The sequence below is a fragment of the Arvicanthis niloticus genome, chromosome 21 (assembly GCF_011762505.2).
Source record: "Arvicanthis niloticus isolate mArvNil1 chromosome 21, mArvNil1.pat.X, whole genome shotgun sequence".
In the NCBI taxonomy this organism is placed as follows: Eukaryota; Metazoa; Chordata; class Mammalia; order Rodentia; family Muridae; genus Arvicanthis; species Arvicanthis niloticus.
This window is the reverse complement of record NC_047678.1, coordinates 50,119,000-50,138,022: the sequence shown is the minus strand read 5'-3', so window position 1 is coordinate 50,138,022 and position 19,023 is coordinate 50,119,000. Positions and strand designations below refer to the sequence as shown.

General features: G+C 40.4%; 1 protein-coding gene across 4 annotated transcripts in view; it reads right to left on the bottom strand.

Moving 5' to 3' along the window:
* The window catches only part of Ptprm (protein tyrosine phosphatase receptor type M), a 799,636-nt gene that overhangs the window by 386,759 nt on the left and 393,854 nt on the right, over nucleotides 1-19,023 (bottom strand). For all 4 annotated transcript variants that reach the window (XM_076917595.1, XM_076917597.1, XM_076917596.1 and 1 more), the window contains exon 4: nucleotides 10,615-10,693. In XM_076917595.1, the coding sequence (XP_076773710.1) occupies nucleotides 10,615-10,693 (79 nt within the window). The remainder of the gene's footprint in view (nucleotides 1-10,614; nucleotides 10,694-19,023) is intronic.

Sequence of the window (19,023 nt, the reverse complement as noted above, 5' to 3'; positions counted from 1 at the left end):
CCCACCGTTCTCTCAGCTTGTTCTGGGACCTTCCATGACTGTGATAGCAAGGGCAGGTGGAGCTTGGTGTCACTGCCCCTCCCACAGTGGACTCATGGTGGTAACATCATATTAAATGCATGTTAGTAACATTAATGGAACCACAGGCACATGACCTTTAGAGCTGTTTGCTCGTGGTTTCAACTTCTGTCACAGAACTCTCTCCCAGCTTTGCTCCCTCACCTTTGACTCCACAAATTTTTACTACATAAAAGTTATAGCAATTATTTTAGTCTAATCTATACCAAAGGACCCCAGTGTTAATGAAGAGCAGGAAGTCTACTGAGATTTGACTAGATTAAAAGGACTACATTAAAATGAAGAGCTATCTTCTTATCAAAGAAATTAATCATTACTATATTTCTCACCAAACACACACACACACAAATACACACACATACATTCCCAAACTCTCTCCAAACTCTCTCTCTCTCTCTCTCTCTCTCTCTCTCTCTCTCTCTCTCTCTCTCTCTCTCTCTCTCTCTCACACACACACACACACACACACATTCCCAAACACTGTCTCTCATAGACATACACATACACACACACAGACTCTAACACACACACACACACACACACACACACACACACATGAGGGGAAAAGGGGAACCATCCTAGTCTGAAAAATCCAAAGTATTTTTTAAGAGTCAACATCATGCAATAGAAAATTGTACAACTCAGTATAGGCTGGCTATAAGCCAAGCACACAAGCACTAAAAATCTGAGCACAATATATAAAACCTGTATGATATATGAAATGTGTATCAACCTCTAGTTTATACATGTGAATGATAAACAAACATGAATGAATTCTACATTTTTGACTCATGCCTTCTCCCAAGATTATACATATACAAAGATACTCTAAAATCTTTAAAGATATCCTATTTGGAAAGGCAGAACTTTTGATCACAGAGCATATATGTGATACTCTAAGTATACTGAGTTATCTTTTATTGTAAACTTGACACAGCCTAGTATCACCTGAGTGGAGCATTAGTTGAGAAACTGCCTTGATCGGATTGGCTTGTGGACATATCTATGTGGGACTGTCTACATTATTACTCAGTGAAAGAGGGTAGAGCCCACTATGGGCAGCACCATTCCTAGGCAGGTGGTGCTGCACTAATCAGAAAACTATCTAAGCATAGTCCAATGATCCAACCAGAGTGAACTATCTAGCATGCCACAACACCTCTGGCTCCTGCCACATGCCACACTTCCTTGGCAGTGAAGGGTTCCTTGGTTGAAGGCCAGGAGGCACAGGAGGCATAGCATACACTTTGCCCTCACCTCCCCCAAGGAATGACAGTGACTTGGGAATACAAGATGAAATAAACCCTTCTCTCCTATGTTGCTTTTAGTCAGATTGTTTTATCACAGCAATAAAAGGAAATTAGAATATAGGCATCCTATTTGTAAGCAGAATCCTATCAAATATTGCCAGCCCACAGCAGGTTCAGTCAGCAGGTTCAGTCAGCAGGTTCAGTCAGCGGGTTCAGTCAGCGGGTTCAGTCTACAGAAAGGATCTCGTCCAGGAAGCCTACCCCTGCCTCTCTCAACTGTCTGTGCTGTGGTCTTTTGACAGCCTGAGTCCTTTCTTGCATTTCCCCAAGCTATCTTTGGGACAAGGACTTTAACTTCTGGGGAGCTTCTGGGACACTTGTATAAAGGGCGAACACTTAATGTCTATGCTTGAATGTACATACTCCCTAGACCCAAGTCAGTTTCCTATTCTCCTCCTTTGGAAGGCACTTCCAGACTGTGAGAACCTCTGCTTAGACTGAGGTCCTGACTCTTTTTTAGATTCCTCTCAGGGAGTTCTGGGTGACTGAATGGCCCCTTCTCAGGTCCTTGCTGACTGCATATCACTTCATACTGACTCAGCACACCACTCTTGCTGTATTAAGGAACATTTATATCAACAGCTTCTTCTACAAAACTCAAACATCAAAGTGGTTCCTCCCCCCCAAATTCTCCTCCATTTCAGATCTTCCATGAGCTAGGGAAAGTGAAGCCCTTGCCTACTACCTCATAGGTTCTCAATGGACTCAGACGTGTTCCCAAACACAACTGTCTGATGTTTAAAATAGAAGGCTCACTAGGGACAAAATTTAGCTCACAGTAGCCAAGGAGCACATGTCACAAAAGAGAAGATTGGTGGAAAACTTTAGTCTTTAAATTGATCAAGTAGTAATTTTTTTTATCTGACAAGAAACAATTTAGAAGACAACATAAAATGGAACAAAGATAAGAATCAACTTTTACACACACATATATAGTGAGTACTAGTTTTGTGTGTCTTTACACCTGATTCATGGATGAAACTTACAATGATGCTTTTGCATCTCTCCATTGAAGCACATAAATAGCTATGGATATTATAAATACATGCTTGGTCTCCACCTCTGGATGGCATCACCAAATTAGCAGTGGAGTCCTATCATGACTACTGGGGAAGGCGGCTCTTAGATCAGAATTCAAATGTTCAAGGTCACGTGACCTAGACACTTGGTAAATGTCACTGGTTTAATGCTGATGGTTAAATTGTAAAAATACAAATTAATAAATAAAACCAGCTGAGTTTGCAGCATGAGTGTGATAAACTACAGTAGAATTCCAGTTTCTCTTATTAGTCATATAAACTGATGTCATATTTGATATATATTTAAGATTATAAAAATAAACTTGATTTAAATCAGCAAGTCATTCTGACAACTTTTATTTCATGAATTTTTTTTTTTCAAAAATGTAGCTTCCAGAATCTTCTTGGTAACTAAGTAAAATGAAGTAAGTAATTGTCTATACATCTGGATTCTTATTCCCTCAAGAATATTAAATATATTTGGATCTGTTGATAAACATATTCTTTTGACACATAACTGGTTTTTGTTATACAAACACTCATCACTCCAGGGCATAAAAATGGTGTATTCATAAAATTTATTTGGGAATGGAATGCTGACATATATGAGTGCAGTTACCACATGTTTACTATTTAGTTATCATTGTAAAATAAAAATTACTAATAGCCAAAAGTTATAACCATTATATACATATAGAGAAATAGCAGATGACATGAGACAGATTTGAAAGACATTCCAGGGGGAAATAAGTGTGTTTCATTAGAGAAAAGAGACTAATTCTATCCTAAAATAGAATAAATGCTTTAAAAAATACATCGTAGAAGGGAGGGAAAAGATGATAATACACAGAAACCCTTAAGTGGATATATGAAAATACAAATAGTTTTTTGGGAAAATGATTTTGAGTTGATTTGATGTGATTTATTTAGGAATGTATTTAAAGATAGGATATGGCATGAACAGTACACATTGTAAAATGGATGTGAATGCCTCAATGCCTTTCTTTCTGTAAACAAAAGAAAAGTTTTATTGCCATGCTCATAAAAAAAGAAAATCAGACAGAAATGGGGCTGTTTCGTCTTTTAAGTAACCACTTATAAAAATCAGATAGTTTACATCATACAAGACAAGCTGCATGTTTTGTGTGTCCTGGACTGTGTAAGGAGCTGCATCTTTCAATATTAAGAGCTAAGAGGAGGAGTCCATCTCATCCATGGTCCCTTATATTCAACCCTCCACCTCTTCTGCCTATCTTCTGATCTACTTCTCTCTCCCTTTTCCTCTTTAGACCCTTCTCCTCCAGGCCAAATATCTCCAAATACCTCTGGCTTTCCTTACATACAACTATTCAGTTCTCTCCACTGAAGAACACACTGAAGGACTGAATGCACAGAGCCCTGTGTATCCATTTCCTCCTATAGTGCCAGGATGCAGAAGCAGCCCCATGCCTTCCCAACCCAGCCTTTCCTACTAAAGCCATGAGATACAGACCATAACCCGTCCACTCCTACAGCAACACTGGAGTACAAATTACAAACATCTGAGGCATACTTAATTTGTAGCATCTTGGACAAAAATTCCATTGACTAATTCTTTAGCATACATCCCCAGGGTCATTCTGGCAGAGAAAGGACAGGCTACTGAAATTATGTTCTTTGTCAAACTATGTTAGCACAAGTATGAGATACTTAAAAAATGGCATCTCTTCCCCCATCTCTGAAATAACTTAACTAGGCTGCTGTCTCCTTCCAGTATGACCTAAGAGGTCAGGACCACCACCATGACCAAGAGCTATCCAGCCCCAAATGTCACTAGAGCAGATATGAGAGACTGGTCTACACCTCAGAGATAGAGAGGTATACTATAGCATTTCTGTACCTGTGAATACCTGCATTTCTTTTAATTACACAGAAGGCCAAAGTAGGAATTAATAATTAAGTTCTTATATAGACTTTTTTTCAGTTTTCTTTATGTTACATTTTTAGGAATCAAATGGCTAAGACAAAAAGCAAATAAACAAAACCAACTAATTTTAAAGTCAGAGATGTCAAACTCTGTCCTATCAAGCTCATACCATTCTACATTTCCATCAAGAGGATCGGAGAGAACTCTTCTGGGTGTTTTTAAAACTAAGAGTTAACTTCTGTAGACTCTCTTGAGAAAGTAACAAACTCTGTGCACTTTGCTCTGTCTGATAACCTCTTAATAATAATAAAACACTTGTGTAGCAGCCTTCTTGTTGATTCCATTGATAATGTTCTAGCTGTCTCCATCCACGTTGATAACGGATGTTTGGAAAGAATGCTTTTTAAAGGGCCATGTTGCCAACACCTACTGCCTGGACTAGGAGAGACAGGGCTCTTTCTTCACTGTAATTACTGATGTTGGTGCCAGCACTGCCTTTAGGACACACTTACACATGTCATCTGGAGATCAAAGAGAGGATTGTCCGATCCTCTCAGCTTTTGTTAGTTAGTAACACTGTCCCTTAAATGGCTGTTTGCACAGGAAGTTACCTCTTCCTATTGAGATAGGGAACACCCCTCCCCACCCCCCATGCTGCTTCTCAAAGACTATAAAGGTAAGCGAGCATGCGGTGGCGCACGGCTTTGGCGCCCGCCACCAGAGGGCGGACTGTGTCCGACTTTCCGAGTTCGAATCACGTGTTCGAATCCCGTGTGACTATCAGCAAGTCTCATGGGGGGTGGGGGGAGAGACTATAAGGGTATATATACTACTACTTGCAGAGAAAGATGTAGGTCCAAAGGATGAGTGTTGGTCCAGAGTGTATTGGAGAGTGTCTTCCCCTTGGATAACCAACTGCCTGTAATCTATGAAATAGTATGGATGGCATGGTTGAAACACAGGCTGTCAGAGGGGAGGTGGGTGACATCTGGCTAGTTCAGCAAAAGCTTTACCTCAAGTGGGAACCAGGTAAAGTCATAACTTCAAAGAAAAGATAAGGATCTTGGATGCAGGACAGAAACTCATCACCAGGATGGTGAAGACAAAAGATGGTAACATTCTACTTCCAAGGTCAGCATCCTTCAGTAAGTCTCTGTTGATGTTTATAAGCTTGGTTTTCAACAGACACCAGGATGAGATAATGTTCCAGAGTTTCAGGAGATCCCCGACTCTCTAAGTCCTGAACCTAGAACCATTTTCAGTGGGCAAGTGGTTTAAGGTGGATCCCACATTGTGATTTTTATTTCAGTATGGTGTGTTCAGGCATCAACAGATCTAAATAAAGGGAAAGTCCTTACCCACAAGCCTTTGTGGAAAACTTTCTTTGTAATGGGTTGAAGACTTAAAAGATGATTCAGGTGAGGTATTCTGTGTACTGAGCCCTCAAAAAAAGTTCTGTACCTTTTAAAATAAGTGAGTCTCTCTGTCCAGCAAAGTTTAGAACTCACACTGAGCTGGAAGGCCTAGCTTTGCCAAACTCATTGGAATTTCAGGCATAGCACCTTCAGAATAAAAATTCTAATCCATCTCATATTCAAAAAGAAACATTTCCCCCTCTCTCTAAATTTATAGGCCCATTTATTTCCTGTGTACCCTTTCAAACTGTTCCACCAAATCCTTGTGAAATCTGCAGGAGCGCTACAAACTCTCTGTCTTCCATGAATAACAAACAGGCTTAGTTCAGCTCTGCCTTTCCCTGCTTCCTGCTACATCCCCACTGCTTTGTACAGAGAGCGAATTTCTCAAATATTAATTGATCCCCAATCAGCCTTTGATCCCAAAAGCACGGGTTATCATTGACCAAGACACAAATCCCCTCAAGATGTTTCATTCCTATTGATTCTTCAAAGCCTGCATCAACATCCCGGCCACAGACTTAGAGAGGAGTAATTGGCAGGATCAAAGAGCAAACTGAAGAGGGACAGAAAAAGAAACTTGAGAACCCTATTATTTACATTTACATTTACATCTTAATGGGATGGCAAAGGCTGAGCTGAACCAGATGTGTGCCCAACAGCCAGAAGAACCAAAGAGCAGGCCTCGCTCCTGGCTGCCATCACAAGCAAGGAGGCACTACCATCAGAAGAGCCAGGACTGCCTGGTAAACACTGGCAAAGGCTGTACTTGGCAAGCACGCTCTGAATTTTAAAACTGTCACAAATAAACTCCCCAGAATCTAAGAAATCCATTGGTTTAATTATTTCGATTTACTATTTCCCAGTAAATAATTCAAGAGTAGTTATCAAAATGGATACTTAATCATAATAATAATGTAGGTTAAGGATCTCTTCTTTGAAATACGGAGGCCAAAGTGTTTTCAAATTTCGAATAGTCAGATTTTTAGTATTTGCATACATGTAAGTGGCGCCTTGGAGATGAGGTTTAAGTGTAAGCATGAAATTCGTTTATGTTTCATACACACCTTATGTTCACAGACTAGAGGTAGGTTGGCGCAATCCTTGCAGTGTCTCTGTGTTTTGACTATAATCTATCGCACAAATTCAGCTGCAATGGGGATGAAAATATAACCAGTAACTCAATCACACACTTTACATGTCGAATTTGGAGGGCGTGCAAATGACATCTCAATAAGTCTGTTGAAATAGATATTGTTTATAATACATAAGCATGCAAGGTGATATTGGCAATACCCACAGAGTTCCAGTTGGCGTGCATGCCAATAAACTTGGCACTGGGAGTACTGAAGTCTAAGAATTGAGAGTTCAAGGACAGCCTAATCCACACAGTGAGAACTTGCCACACAAAGTGGGGTCAAACATGATATTAGCAGATGTGCAGCTCATGACGTGTTTAAACAGAGAAGGCATCTATGGAGTTGACAAGATGCTCAATGTTTCCTGCCGAGATTCTTGAATCAACTTCAAGATACATTTTTAGTGTGCATACCAAAATCAAGAATTACGTATGTGTATTAGAAGGGGCCTCAAGCCGACAGCTCCTGAATACATATAATCATCTCCACCTTTCAGGCTGATCCTGCATTTTTCTGTCACTACATTAAACATCGATTTTATGAGCAACTGCATTCCATATATGAGAACAACTACCGTTAAGAAATTGCCATAATGGTGGCTCATAAACTCGTGTGAGTCCAAACAGGAGCCTTTAGAGTGAAGTCAGCAAGACTCAGCAACTCCATCCCTGCGGAAGACATCATTTACATGTGGGGTATTTACACTCCTTTGAGAATCTAAATTTAACAAGCATCAAACTTTCAAAAACAATTGATTATTATTTAGCAATCTTGATGAGAGATCTCACAAAATATTACCTGTAAAGCTTTCCATCTTAAGATCAAACCAAATGACTTCATCCTTATGATTTTTATTTGCATGTTTTCCTCATAAACTCACAGACTCCGGGAAGAAATAACTACTGAAGAGCTATCATCAAAGCCAATTACGGCTTGTATTCCACGGGGCCACTGCGACATCCGTCACCTCAGCCACCAGCCTGCAGTTCCATTGTGTGTCCCCTAAGGCAACTCACAAAGCCAATTAGGTAAGAGTGTGTGCATCTTCAGAGGAGGAACCATTAGTAAGTCCCTAATGGTACAGGAAGCTGACTCCACAGGAACACACAAGGGCACAACACTGCCCCACATGACAGAAGGTTAAACATCAGCCTGGAACCCAGCAGAAAGCAAGAGGCTACATCTGAGGAGCTCCTCCTGAGCCAAAAGCCATAGGTACATGGAAAGAATGGAGGATACAGACTTGGGATGCCCTGGGTAACCTTGGCTGCAGGGTCCCCCACCTGTGTCCACTGCATTGGCAACATCTGCCCTGCAGGCAGCTTGCTCTTAGAAACAAGAAGGCAGAGCACGTCAGAGTGCTCGGCACTGAGTGAGCGTGCACAAGTTTGGGGTTATTTTCGACAGAAAATAACCTTTTACACAGTGACTCAGAAGCCATGAACATGCACGCTAGCAGATCCTGGGGCATTTTTCAAAGCTGGAGGCTACGGCACCACAGACTCGGCTCAGTTCCAACTCAGATAATTATATTCTGTTTCCTGAATTTGCCCAGATGTTTCAGCTGGTTACAGCCTTGTTTTCTTTCTTTCTTTTTTTTTTTTCTTTATTAGGGGGAAAAAGTGGGGACATTCTTTGTGAACTACTGCTCCCCTGTCTTGCTGATGGAGAGGAAAAGGAAAAAGTAACGGCAGCTTTGGTCACATACAAGATGAAGGATTCATGTGAACCTGCACACGAGGCAGACTTCAGAGGACAAGAAAAAGACGTCCCAGAGAGCAAAGGCCCCACAGATGAAGTGAGACAACGGTGTCATGATACCCTTGTGGGATAATGACCACACAGGCACTGGCTCTAGCTGCACTGGACTGTCTAATGATCTATTCTAATTCAGACACCAGAAGAGATGCTGAGCCCTCCCTGCAAGTGTGTGCATTTTTAATACTGTGGATCTAACCATTCTTTCATGATTTGGACAGGGGCCATCAGCAGAGACCCAGGAATTGTAGCAACTTGCCAATTTCTTTGCATGCCAGGCATTCTAAAAATAAAGCAGACTGCCATCGCTCAGATGGCCAAAAATGTAAAGCCTGACAATATCAATTTTGGGAAAAGATACAGGGGAAATAAAACTTCCAGGCGCCATCGGTGGAATGGAAACTGGTTCAGACACTTTTCATAGCAATTTGGAAGCAACTGATAAATCTAACATGGTTTCTCCCGACATTCCAGCAACTTGGCTTCTTAGGCATATACATATTTTTTTCCCACGAAGACACACACATGTTATACCACAACAATAATTTTAATAGACAAAAACAGAGGAGGAGGCACCAAATGTTCAAAAATAAGTATAGGCTGTGATATAGTCCCTATGACAGAACACCATGGATTGATCTTAAATAATGTGTGTGGAAACAGAAAAGAAAAACTATTTAAGACCACAGTCAGCACTCCATATCCACAGGCTCTACATATATGGAGATTCAGCCAGCATGGAATAGAACTGATCCCGAACAAAGGAGATTTTACTGAGTACATAATATTGCCTCACCCTGTCCTGTGTGCTCCTACAGAGCCTTTAAATTATACTCATTACTGTAGTCATCAAGAGATGGCTCAAAGATTCAGAGAGGATGCAAAGACTATTCCCCTTTAGAGTACCCATGGACTTGTGGGTTCTGTAAGCCAACTGGCAATAGACTTCATAAAACAGAAAGACAAAAAAATCCACACAGATAAATATCATTCATTAGAATATATGGAAGGAAAAAGTAACAACTGCTGAAAACTAATGTTATGAATACATACTGCTTATGAGACACATAGTTCATACATATATGTACATACATACATGTATTCATATACATACAAACATACATATACATATGCATATATATACATATATATATATATATATATATATATATATATATATACACACACACACACACACACACACACAGAGACAGACATGCACATAGACACATAGACATACCTACATGCATGGATACACAGACACACACACACAGGTTATTTGTTGTTCACTGCCAAGCAGAGTAGTTTTCTTAGTTTGTGTTGTTGTTGTTGTTGTCTTATCTAAGGCCAAGGACACAAGGTCTAGTAGAAGTAGAAAAGTTGCAGATGCTAGACAAGCAGCCACCTTCAAGGACCAGGAGGCAGGTGTATAGACAGCTCCTCTGCCGTAATGGTACCTGCCATTTTGGCCTCAGTTTACCCACTAAGCTACCTCCTCAGCCTTCCATTAGATTTCTATAATGGCTCCTTCTTCCTCATGTATGTTCTTAAAATACTAATTTGTAAAGACAAGGGACGGGCAACCCTGGTGCTTACAGATGGCTAAGGAAGACGCTTTATATTGTATAGGTCCTAAGTCTACTGGACTCTAACTGTTTGCAACTGTGTAACAAAAACATGGGGACAGAGATAGAAATGCTCTCGGTCTGGGAACAGAATCTGCCAACCTGCCATATTTAATTCTGTTCTAATATTGAAAATAGAAATCCAAATGTTCCTCACAGCTGCTTTGCCTTTTCAAAGATAACAAGAAATCTACATTTTCCACACAAGCTGTGTGTTGTGGAGCTTCTGGGATCTGGAGCCCACATCTAGAGCCTAGCATGAATCTCTACTGGTAGGGTCACCTTCTCTTTGTAGTCTTTTCTATGCTTGGTCTGTTAATGTAAATGTTCATCAGTGATGAACCAGTAAAAAAAGCATACTTACTGCACGGGTGTCCCAACACCTTAACTTCATCAATAGCAAGGTAGCCTTGATGTCCAGAAGTTACCACTTCAAAAATCACCTGGAAAATTAAGAGAAATTAATGTCATTCACTCATTTTTGGTCAGAATTCTATCAAGTATCTCTTATATTATAAGGAATAAAGGTTTATTCGTCCATCCATTTATTCTGTGGGTGACTAACACCTGCCTACCAGTGTTTCAGGCTCTGGACCCCAAATATAAGTAAGACTGAGCCTGCTCTAGTCCGAGGAGACCAAAGGGCTGAGGCAGGTCCAGTCACCTAGGTAGTGATGGGAAACCATGACTGAGAACAGACAGATATGGCGAAGATAGAGTCTCGGAGCCATTTTTTAAGGGTGAAATAATGTACCAAGGTCTTCAAAAAATCAGAAAACTCAGGCGATGTTAAGTAAATCATTATACAGAATAAAAATGTTTTCCTATATATAAAACCCATTCCCCCCACACTGTGATATCTTCACTGGAGGGCAAAGATTACAATTTAAGCTTCCTTAGATAACATTTTGAAGGTGTTTGACTATTTCATTGTTTTTTACATTTAGGAGAAAGAGAGATGAGTGGAGGAATGAGGGGGAGGAAGAGGAGAAAGAGGGGGGATGAGGGAAGAAGGGGAGGGCAAAAGAAACAAGAGGAAGTTAGTTACACTTAAGAAAGTACAGGGTGTTATGATGGCTGATTTTGAGGCCAATTTGACTGGATTGATGACTAAATGCTTGCTAGGATAAATTACTGCTTCTGAGAGTGCTTACTCAGAGAGATGAGCAACAGAGACATTGTTAGGAATGCAGTGGCACCTTCTTACATGTTGAGGGTCCAGATGGAAAAAAGGGGGAGCAGGAAGCCTACAAGGCAGGCACCCTCTTCTCAGCTTCTCAGTCAATACAGTGGCACTATGTTGTTCTAGCAATCTCCACCACAGTGGGCTGACACCTGAAGCCAGGAGCCATGGCAACCTTTCCTCTGCGTCTGTGCTGCCTATTTCAAGTGTTTTGTTTGTTTATTCATTTGTCGCTGTTTTATTTTTTGTTTGTTTTCTGTGCAGATAACAGTACCTGACGTCATGAGACAGGCATATACCAGGGTGGCAGCCCATGAGGAATTAGTGTTAAACACATGAAGGGGAGGGAGGTGTCATAATACATGTGCAATGGTAGGTATTGTCATGACTGGGTCCTTCAGGCGCAAAGCTCAGTCATGCCCAGTCACGGGAGACTGCTTGGAAGACAGAAGAATCAGTTCTCATTCACACAGAGACAGAACCAACTGAAACCCAGACGGAAGGTACGTGAATTCAAAGGAGAGTGATAAAACTAACTTGCACAGTAGTAGGAGACATTTTAGATGATGTGACAGGATGTGGGAATGAATGGCTCCTTTGAGAGAGACTCATCCCCAGAGAAGAGAAGACGGAAGGTGTAGACGAGGTAAAGGATGTCAGTTTGCTCATCCCAAGGAATTACCCGAGGTATCAACACAACCTAGTAATTGTTCTCCTTTTTATCTTAGAGAAATGGAAACTTATACTCGCATAAACTTCTACTCACATTCTTGAATAAAGAATGGTTACAGACTGTCCCAGCTTACCACAGCAATGTGTAAAACTAACTGCTGCCATTATCAACAGCATGGATGAATCTGCAAGAGAAGTGCTGGATTAAAAAAAAAAAAAAAAAGCCAGGCCTAAAAGATTGCACCTCATCTGATTCTATAAATGCAATAACCTGCATGGTCAAACTTCAGTAGGAGTAGAAGCCAGACTACTGGTTGACAGGAGTGAGGGACAGTGGTAGAGATGTCAGGAGGGGGGTGGGTGGTCTCTGAAAGGGGCAGCCTAAGCCATCTCTGTCAGTTTCTACCATAAGCATCTTCTCAGATAACTGAATTGTGTAGAATTAAGTGTGCATGCGCATGGATGTGAACACACACAGAGGCATGCAAGCACTAGAAAGCCCGTGGAAGTCATAATAAGCACTGAACATCCCAACACTGCCAATACCCAGCTGTGATACCACAACTGGCAAATTATTTTGCCCGAGGAACTGGAATGCCATGCCCATGGGAGAAGTCTCTCTTATTCTTAACTGTTGTGTACTACTCTTATCTTAAAGCACTTTAGTTTAAAAAGTAATTGTCATGGTTTATATATGCTTGGTCTGGGGAGTAGCACTATTAGAAGGTGTGGCCCTATTGGAGTAGATGTGTTACTTTAGGCATGGGCTTTAATACCTTCATCCTAGCTGCCTGGAAGCCAGTTTTCTCCTAGCTGCCTTCAGATAAAGATGTAGAACTCTCAGCTCCTCCTGCACCATACCTGCCTGAACTCTGCCATGATCCCACCTTGATAATAATAGACTGAACCTCTGAACCTGTAATCCAACTAAATGTTGTTTTTATGAGTCGCCTTGGGTCATGGTGTCTGTTCACAGCAGTAAAACCCTAACAAAGACAGTAATTATAAAACCATTTACTAAGTACTTTACTAAGTTCCATGTACTATGCAGATACTACTCTAGATATCAGTTAATATAAAACTGTTTAGATAGACATATATAAAGGTTTTATAAAACAATTTATATAAAACATAATTTATAATATATTACATGAAGTTTTAATTAAAAAAATAGAAGAATGAGAGTGAAAAAATTCTTGAGAATTTCATATTTCAACAGAATGAGTAGTCTGGATATAACCCGTTTGTCTGAGGCATGCCACTAGTCACAGTAATCTTAAACTCCATCTGTTTTCAAACACTATGCTCTCACTCTTACACACTGAGCAAAACCTTGGCTCCTAAGATGGTTTTGTTTGTGTTTATGCAAAATTGGAAGACAGCAACCCACAGAACCCCAGATGGAAATGCTAAGACCTGGGGTTCAGACTGTAGGCAAGAAAAACCAGAAACTTAGACCCACAGCTCTGCACCAGAACGCCCTGGTAATAAAACATAACATGAGAGGGAAAGAGAGAGAGAGAGAGAGAGAGAGAGAGAGAGAGAGAGAGAGAGAGAGAGCCCACAGGAGAGCAGAGATGAAATAAAACTCTGTCCCACTCCTAAGTTTAATATGTTGTTTTCCACTGATGACACAACAGAGAGGAAGAACCGCCTAGATATCCCTGCATTAGGACTGGGATAATTCATTTTCTTATGTCTCAGGGCTGCAGCAAGGGACAAAAAGATAGATTTCAAGAGCAGACTAAGAAAACCATTTTGAGGCCCTAAAAACAGAAACCTGGCTAACAGTCACCAGCTGCAGCACCAGAGGTGACACAGCAGGATCTGCAGAGACCTGCCAGGTAGCTCAGTGAAGCAGGACTACATACTGCAGCCAGGGAAACAGGCCACCTGCACATTTTTATCTCTCCTTCAGCTCCCCCAAAAGCAATCTCCCCCATTCTATCTCCAACTCTGTCCCAGAGCACCTGCTATAGTCTCCCTTCCTCCTCACTTCCTTCACCAGTAGATCACACAGAAACTCAGAACTTCCTTCTCCAAGTCATCCAAGCTTTATCTCAGTCTCTATCATTATCAGGGATTCCCTGATAATGAGCCGTGGGAGCCAGGGAAGCACATATGCTAACTACGTATCTTCACCTCTCTCTCATCTTCTCCAAAACCAATCCAAAGTCCTCTCTCCCAGCTTCTTCTACTTTGTACTCTCCTTACTTTCAGTGCACCAGTCCAAAGGGACTATGCAGAACCTGACAGAACATGGTGCTTTCCTCCCTCCTGTGAACACTCAGTTCAAATGCCTAGAAACACATTTTGTGTTGAACCCCTATCGGGATCCCAGAAGAATTTCCTACCAGGCAACACACAGCCACCACACTCACCTAAGTGCCACAGAGAGCAACAAAATCCAAGAAACAAAACACCCACCCAACAAAGACATGACCAGATATCAGTGCCTAGAATTACAGTCTTCCCAAACCCAGATGCCTAGACGCTAGTGTAAAAATACAGTAACACCCAGGGCAATATGCATTTACTAGAGTCTAGCAACTCTACTATAGCAGGCCTCAATGCTGCAACATGTCTGAAACACAAGGAAAACACAGACTTTAAAATGGTCTTTATGACTATGATAGAGGTCCTTAAAGAGGAAAGAAATAAATCCCTTAAAGAAATATATGAAAATATAAATAAACAATGGGAGGAATGGAATTAAACCATTCAAGACCAGAAAGAGAAAATAAAATCAATGAAACCCCAAACTGAGGGAAATCTGGAAATAAAAGATAAGGCATTCAAACAAGAACCTCAGGAGCAAGCTTTCCAACAGAATACAGGAGATGGAAGAGGGACTCAAACCTTGGAGTCATGATAGAAGAAACGGAAACATCGGTCAAAGAAAATGTTAAATCTAAAAATCTTCTGACATAAAGCATCCAGGAAATCAGGACACTATGAAAAGGCTAATCAAAGAATAACAGGAATAGAGGAGCACTCAGCCTCAGACGACTCCATCAAATCCCTCCCCGAAGGACAAAGGGAATCCTGCAATAGAGGGGCTAGAAAGAGTGTGAGTGGAAGAGGACAGAGGACCCGAGAGTGCAAGTGCCCTAAATCCACATGATCAAAGCTCCCGTGAGCTCACAGAGACTGAAGCAGCATGCACAGGACATACCGTGTCTATACAATATCTTATAGGTATATCCTATGGCTTCTAGTTTGGTGGTCTTATAGTGTTTCTGAGTGTGTGAATGAGTGGGCCTCCAATTCTTGTGCCTTTTCCTTCATTTGTTTTGTCTAATTCCAATTTATTCCTTTTGTTTTATCCTTTATATTGTATTTTCTTTTCTTTTTTTTTTAAATTTTTTTATTAGATATTTTATTTACACTTCAGATGCCATCCCCTATCCCCATTCCCCCCCTCCCCCCTTAGGAAACCCCTATCCCATGCCCCCTTTTCCTTTTTGCATTTATACATTTTTTTAAAAAAAAATGTTAATCATAGGCTTTATAAGTTTGGAATTGTTCAATCAGAGGTGTAACCCACTGACTGACCTAGATATAGCAACTATCTTTGACTGGTGGAGATACATGAATATCTGCCTCCCTGTCTCCCCCCTCTTTCTCTCTTTCATCACCTAGCTTGTTATATTCTTTAAAAATTAAATTAAAAATAAATAAATATAAAAAAATAAATATAAAAAATATAAAATAAATATAATAAATAAATAAGTAAAATTAAATATAAACAAATAAATAGACAGACAGACAGACAGATAGGTAAGTGGTAACTACTAGACAGTAGAAAGTGCTACGTACACCATTACCACTAGGTACTGAAGAGCATTGCCACTCTGGTCATAAAAAATTTTGAGCAGAGTTTAGTACCAAACAGCCAGAGTCCAAGTTATTTGTGAAGCTGAGGCAGGAGAATCACTTCAGCACAAGAGTATAAGCTCAGCCTGGACTTTGGCACAGCAAGAGTGGATCACAAAACAATAACAAAATGGATTTTGAAAGATTCAAGTAAGGCCAGCTTCCCCCAGTAGGCAGACTCTACTATGAACCTGAGACTTTCAGAGTACACTTACCAGAGGTGGAGACTCAGGAACGAGGTGCTTGAGGTTAACCAGAAGAAACAAGAAGAAATGATCTTTGGAAATATCTGGATTTGTATGTGTATTTAGATATGAGGGAGGTTACCTGATACAAATTTAAAGCAATATGTTCTATGTTTCTTCAACAACCTGAAGCACCTTTTAAAGGTCATTTTAAATTTGCATTTTTAATTATGAGTTGTGTGTATCTGTGCGCAAGCACATGCATGCACATATATAAATATAGTGTTCACAGAGACTGGAAAGAGCTGGAGCTGAGCCCCAGAGAGCTCGTGAGCTGCCCCATGAGTACTGAGAGCTTAACTGGGATCTCTCCAAGAACAGTGGTCTGTCTTTTCACAGGTATGCAGCTGACTTTTGAAAGAGACATTTCCTAGCTCTCTCTTAGTAACTTGTTAAGAGCTTTGTAAGTATGGTCTTTGTCAGTAAGATTGTCAAACACACATCCAGAATAAAACAGTCAGTACCAACCACAATTACCAAGTAGCTCTGGTTTATACTAGTAAGAAACAAAATGCAAATTGGACACCTTGATTTGGAGGCTATGCAGCAGCGTAGGAACTACTACCTTTATTCTCTATTATAAACACCTCACAGTGAAGAGCTCCATTAGGAAGTTTCTAAAAAAATAAAAAAAAAATTGAAACTTTTTTAAAATAAAGTTTTTATTTTCTAAAAAATAAAAAGGGGTCAAAGGCTGAATCCCATCAAAAGGTCCATTCTCATCTGCTCCTGTCATCTTGGAAGCTTCCAAATCTAAACCTCTTTGTCTTTTGTTGTTGTTTTTTTTTTTTTTAATTAAATAAGCTCCCCCTTTTGTATTAAAGAGCAAGAATTGCTTTGGTGAAGCATCACAGGTATGTGCAGAACACAGGCAGTCATGGGAATGCCTGCAACCACAGTGTCCAGGTCTAGGTCCAGGAAAGACTGACGTCAGAGAAATAATAACTTGGAGAAACTAGCTACACTTCTGGAAAAAGGAAATGCACCAGGCTGAGTATTTGCTCTGTAGACAGGATACATTGGCTTTTACCAAACACAATTGAATGTATAAAAAAAAAAATGTGCTGTTTATTAAGTCAGGCTTGGCTTTCTTTGAGGTACTGGACCAAGACTTTTAAAGAAAGCCAAGTTTAAACTTTGATTGACTGACTGATTGACTGATTGAATGATTAGCTGAAATACTTGTATAGCCTGGGCATCTTTTGTATTTACTATCTAGTTTTTCACAAGCAACCATGATGAAATATGAAATGAACTCACAGCTGGAGACTAGTACCCTGACTCAGAAAGGTGGATCATTTTTCTGAAGTTGCACAGTATTTAGCAGGATTGGAATGCAATCTGGTCCATTTCCCTTCCAAGTATGAATCCTTGTTATCTTACCTAAATTATCAGGTGTAAACAGATTTATAACATGTACATATCATACAGGAAATGCAAATGATGCAGACTTTCTTCATGGCTGTATCCCAGACTATGAAGTATTAGGTGAGAAGAGCTTTGTGGGGGGACTTATTAAGCACAGAGAAAGATTATGAAAACATGAAAGGGGGCTACTTATAAAGAGGATGTGTGCAGTGATTTTTAAAAAGCTTAGGTTGGCTCTGATTAGTTTGTTTGTATGCAAATCATTTGGGACGTAAAGGCCAATTAGGAGATAGGACAGAAACCCCAGCTCTGTCCATCCCTTGATAGACTAAATATGTAGAAGCTGGAGTGAGGAGAGGATGTGAGCAATAGGTTTCTTAAGACCTGGTGGGCAGGGTGAATCCCTTTACATTCCGTGGTTTTCAGGCTTGTAACTCTGTAACCACAGACCATGGTTTTCAGGCTTATAACTCTGTAACCACAGACTGCTTCCAGAGTTCTGGGATTAGAGTCATGCTCCGCCACACCTGACATATGACACAATTTTAAGAACATAGAAGTTAAAAAGAGAATTGGCTAACAACTGCCAGGGGCCAAATCTGTCCACCCACCTGTCTGTGCTTTGTTATCAAGCTCAGAATAGTTTTTTTGTAACTTTCAATGGCAGGAGGAAAATCAAAATAATAGTAGCATTCTGTGATAGAGGAGAATGATATGAGATTCCAATTTCCACACCATGAATAAAGTTTTATTGGCTCACAGCCACGCTTGTGCATTTACATTTTGATTTTGGCTGATCCCAGATGACAACCTTGGAGCTGACTGGTTGCCACAGAGACCGTCTGGGCTGCAAAGCCTGAAATATTTACTATCTGTTTTCAGAGACTTTCCTGCTTGGCTTTCCAACACACTGTCATTACTCTGGTTAACAAGAGAGCACATGTCAAAAGCAATGCTTTGTCACAGCTAAATACAATATGCCTGCCACTCCAGTAATGGCCGGTAGAAACCTCGCTTCACTGGTTTTCAATTCCATTGCATAGGTGTTATTTTAAAAGCCCACCATGGCTTGAAATATCATAACCAAGTTTTTAAGATGTATAATTGCAGCCTGCCAAAACCAAACAATAAATGCTAATTATTTTATAGACCCCCCCCACATACTGTACAAAATAAAATCCAATGCAGAAATCAAATTTCTCTATATATAAAAAGCACTGAGAAAAATCTAATCCTTTAACACTAGCACCCTGCCTCAGCTCCCATTTCCTGCTGCAGCCTCTGGTACCAGGTGGACATGGATCACAGGCTTTTTTCTGTTTGTGCTTTTAGTTTCTTCCTGTTGCTATGATGAAGCACTCTGACAAAATCCAATTCCAGGGAGTGAAGGGTTTATGTCAGCTTACACTTGCAGGTCATGTCCATCACT